We start from the raw sequence: 3498 nt of genomic DNA on the forward strand, positions 1-3498 counted from the left end.
GGGAAAGATGCTGCAGGCAAGGGAAGAGCTTGTAGCACTACATCAGGGCTAGCCCTGTGTACACACAGCGTTCTTCCCACCTGCCCTCACCTTGACTTATCATCAATGTCCATGATCTGCTTTATCCTCAGGGCTTACGAGGGCTCCCAGGACGCATCGGTGCTCCCGGAGCTGAGGGCATCAAGGTGAGCTCAGCCCAGCTTTCCATCCTGCTCTAGCTGCCCCATTTCCAGCAGCGTTTCCCTCTCATCCCCAGGATAGCATCATGCATGAAGAAGCCACCCTAACTCTGGCAGGAGAAGTCCCCCTTGGTGGCATGGGTCTGCAGGCTGCAGCACAGGGGGAGGTGGCCATGCAGAGCAGGGAGCTCTGGATGGGGAGGTTTTATGGCTTCCAGGGAACTTTTTGATAATCTGGGGTTAAAAAAAACCAGATCCTGCCCAAATCCCCTCCTGGTCAGTGGCTTAGCAACTGCCTGGACTCAATTAGCAATTACTGCTGGGCACATCGCTCCAATTGTCAGCACCATTGGTCCTTCCTCTATAAAGAGGGAAAATGACCCTTAATTGTCTTTTTATGAAGGGTTTTAAAAAGCTTGATAAGAAGTAAGGGAGCTATTGATAGCTGAGCCAAAGGAATATGCTGTTATTGTTGTTGTTATTAAGATTTTCCTTCATCAGCCTGGCCTATTGGGTAAATGAATTACTGTTCAGTGAATTTCCCACCTGCTTTCACATAGGTAGGCTTGGAGTCAGGGCAGTCTAAAATTTATACTGGTCTGAAATAGGACTTTGTCTATACTTAGTCTTTCTCTTACCAGGAGTGTCATCACGTTCCCCCTTCAGTACCCCTTACCTTGCCATTCCAGAGCCAGTTTTCCCAAAGTTTTAGGGGTTGTGTGGGCTTACAGCCTGTACACTGTTTCTTCATCCACAGGGAGAAATTGGCAGTCCTGGAAAACCAGGAATCCCAGGACTGGATGGACCATATGGACCAAAGGTGAATATCTAAATTATGCCTCTGCCTACAAGTAAGAAGTTTCGTAAAAGCTTTGCAGATGCTACAAATCCACCTCTGAAACATGATTCTTTCTTTCAAAGGGCACAAATGGGGTTATTCTGAATCTATTCCTATAAGACAGCACAGATCTGGGTGAACATGCTTGGGTATCTGGGATAGGGACCTCTTCACCCACCTCTGCAAGACTCGACCCAGTTCATCCACCCCAGCCCTGATGCTCCACAGGCGCTTGTGCATGTGTCAAGTAATGGAGCTTTTAAATGAAATTTTTTTCAGTCTCCTTGAGTACCACCGATGTGCAGGCTGAGAGACCCTGCTGGGTTGCACTCAGTAAACGATATTGCAATCTGAAGAAGAGACAGTTCATTCAGCAAATTGCAACCTTGCCAAGTCCGCATTGGCCATGATTTTATCTTGGCTCCCTCCAGGGTGAACAGGGAGCATCAGGAGACGATGGTGCCTCGGGGATTCCTGGGGAGAAAGGAGAAAAGGTTAGTACTCGCCAGACTGCATCAATCTGCCATTTATAAAAGAATAAATCCCACATCCATCAGGTCGAGTTAACAAAATTATACACTTTCTACATCATAGGTACCCTTTCCAGTGGGAAAATGTCAACTGTCTGGAGCATTAAGGCTGGCACTGCAGTGGGAAAGGGCAGGAGAGGGAGGTCTCCTTAAAATCACCCTCCGCCGATGTATGAAAGCCCAGGAGGGTGTCTGCTTAGTACGAGGAAAAGCCATCCAAACCCTTGAAGTGGGATTAATTGTCAGAGTTTATTCAACACCACATGCCCTGGGTAAAGGTGCCTGGGATGCTGGAGGACAGAAAAAGCAGATAATGCTGCTGCCTCCTGGGCACGTTGGCCGTGGGAGCGGGAGAGGTCTCCAAGCTCTGGAGAGGGCTAGAGTGGGCTCTGCTCAGCTCCCTGTGGGGTCCCCACCATGATCACTCCCCACTGATCTTCCTTCTCTGCATTGCTTAATTTTTCATTTTCTTCCCTAAAAGAACAAGTCTAAAATTTGTACCTTTCCATGGAGAGAAAAAAATGGGGTTTCAGTTAAAACAGTAACTGTTTTGAAAAAAAAGAAAAACACACAATAATCCCAGCAGCCTCCATCAAGTCTTTTGGCATTTTCCAGCCCCTCAGGCCCTTCTTGCATTCAGCTCCACTATCTGGTCTCCAGCTGATTTGGGATGTTAAAGAATTTGCTGCTTTTATTGATAATAACTCTTCTGGTCCTCATCCCCTGATGGTCACCTGTATCAAACACTGAGGGTTCTTCTCTTGTCAAGCAACACCTCTGGCTCATTAGGTCTCTGAGCTGTGAATGGCTGGAGGCTGGGGGATTATTTCTGGGGTAATATCACTCCCTTCCTCTTCTGTTCTCCTCTCCCACAAACATCTGCTTTCAGCCACTGCTAAAGGTTGGGTGTTGGTCTGACTGGAGGTCTTTCCTCCTGCTGTGTTTAATGGGAGCCTTTTCTGTTCACAGCAGCTCCAGGAGAAAGTTCAACAGTGCAGATGAGTAGGAAATTTGTAGGCCAGCTCTTGGTAACTCTTTTTCCTCCTCAGGAGTCACTGTTTTTTCAAGGGTTACAGACTAAAGGACGTACAGAGTTGGGCATTAGAAATTATCTAGGTATCATCCTAGAGAAGGGGACATCCCTGTCACCAAGCAGTGAGATGCCTTCTGGGCAAGTAAAGGTGGAGAACAAAGCTGAATTGATCTCCACCATCCTACTGATGCCCTGTAAATACCACAACAGCAAAGTAGAATGTAAAGATTCTCCTCCTATTGCAAATGCCATGAAAGTATTTGGGTAACGTTTGACTGGCCCATCCCTAAAACCATTTGTGCCTGATAAAAGCTCTGAACTGATCTCTGTTGGTGATTCTCAGGGAGCCAAGGGAGTTCCTGGCTTGGGAGGCTTCAAAGGACAAATGGGATGGCCTGGGAAGACTGGAGTCGCTGGACCAGATGGGCCTCAAGGGCCACAGGGTGAACCAGGGCCACAGGTGAGCAGCAAGTGGTCCATAGCATGCCCTAGACCCTGGTGAGATCTGGTGTGAGGAGAACATGAATGATAAATTCTAATAAGCTGTCTTCCAAGAGGTCTGGGATCTGCACTCCCTTGCAGCCAGGCCTGGACCTCGAACATGGGCAGACACCATCATGGCCCCTCCACTGTCTAGAAAGCCTTATGCTGGGGCAGCCCTAGTGAGGATTCACAGAATCACAGAATCATTAAGGTTGGAAAAGACTTTTAAGATCATCAAGTCCAACCATCAACCCAACACCACCAAGCCCACTAAATCATGTCCCCAAGTGCCATGTCTACACGTTTTTTGAACATCTCCAGTGATGGCGACTCTACCACCTCCCTGGGCAGCCTGCTCCAACATTTGACCACTCTCTCAGTAAAGAAATTTTTTCTATTGTCTTGTCTAAACCTCCCCTTGCGCAACTTGAGGCC

General features: G+C 47.8%; 1 protein-coding gene across 1 annotated transcript in view; it reads left to right on the forward strand.

The window, feature by feature from the left end:
• LOC104624162 (macrophage receptor MARCO-like) overlaps positions 1-3040 on the forward strand; it is a gene marked incomplete at its 3' end in the record, with an annotated part of 24720 nt that extends 21680 nt beyond the window's left edge. Inside the window, exons 10-13 of the mRNA XM_010291454.1 lie at positions 132-185; positions 937-999; positions 1449-1511; positions 2924-3040. Coding sequence (XP_010289756.1) covers positions 132-185; positions 937-999; positions 1449-1511; positions 2924-3040 — 297 coding nt within the window. The remainder of the gene's footprint in view (positions 1-131; positions 186-936; positions 1000-1448; positions 1512-2923) is intronic.
• Positions 3041-3498: the final 458 nt, after the last annotated feature.

Source organism: Phaethon lepturus, unplaced genomic scaffold, assembly GCF_000687285.1.
Source record: "Phaethon lepturus isolate BGI_N335 unplaced genomic scaffold, ASM68728v1 scaffold33187, whole genome shotgun sequence".
Lineage (NCBI taxonomy): Eukaryota > Metazoa > Chordata > Aves > Phaethontiformes > Phaethontidae > Phaethon > Phaethon lepturus.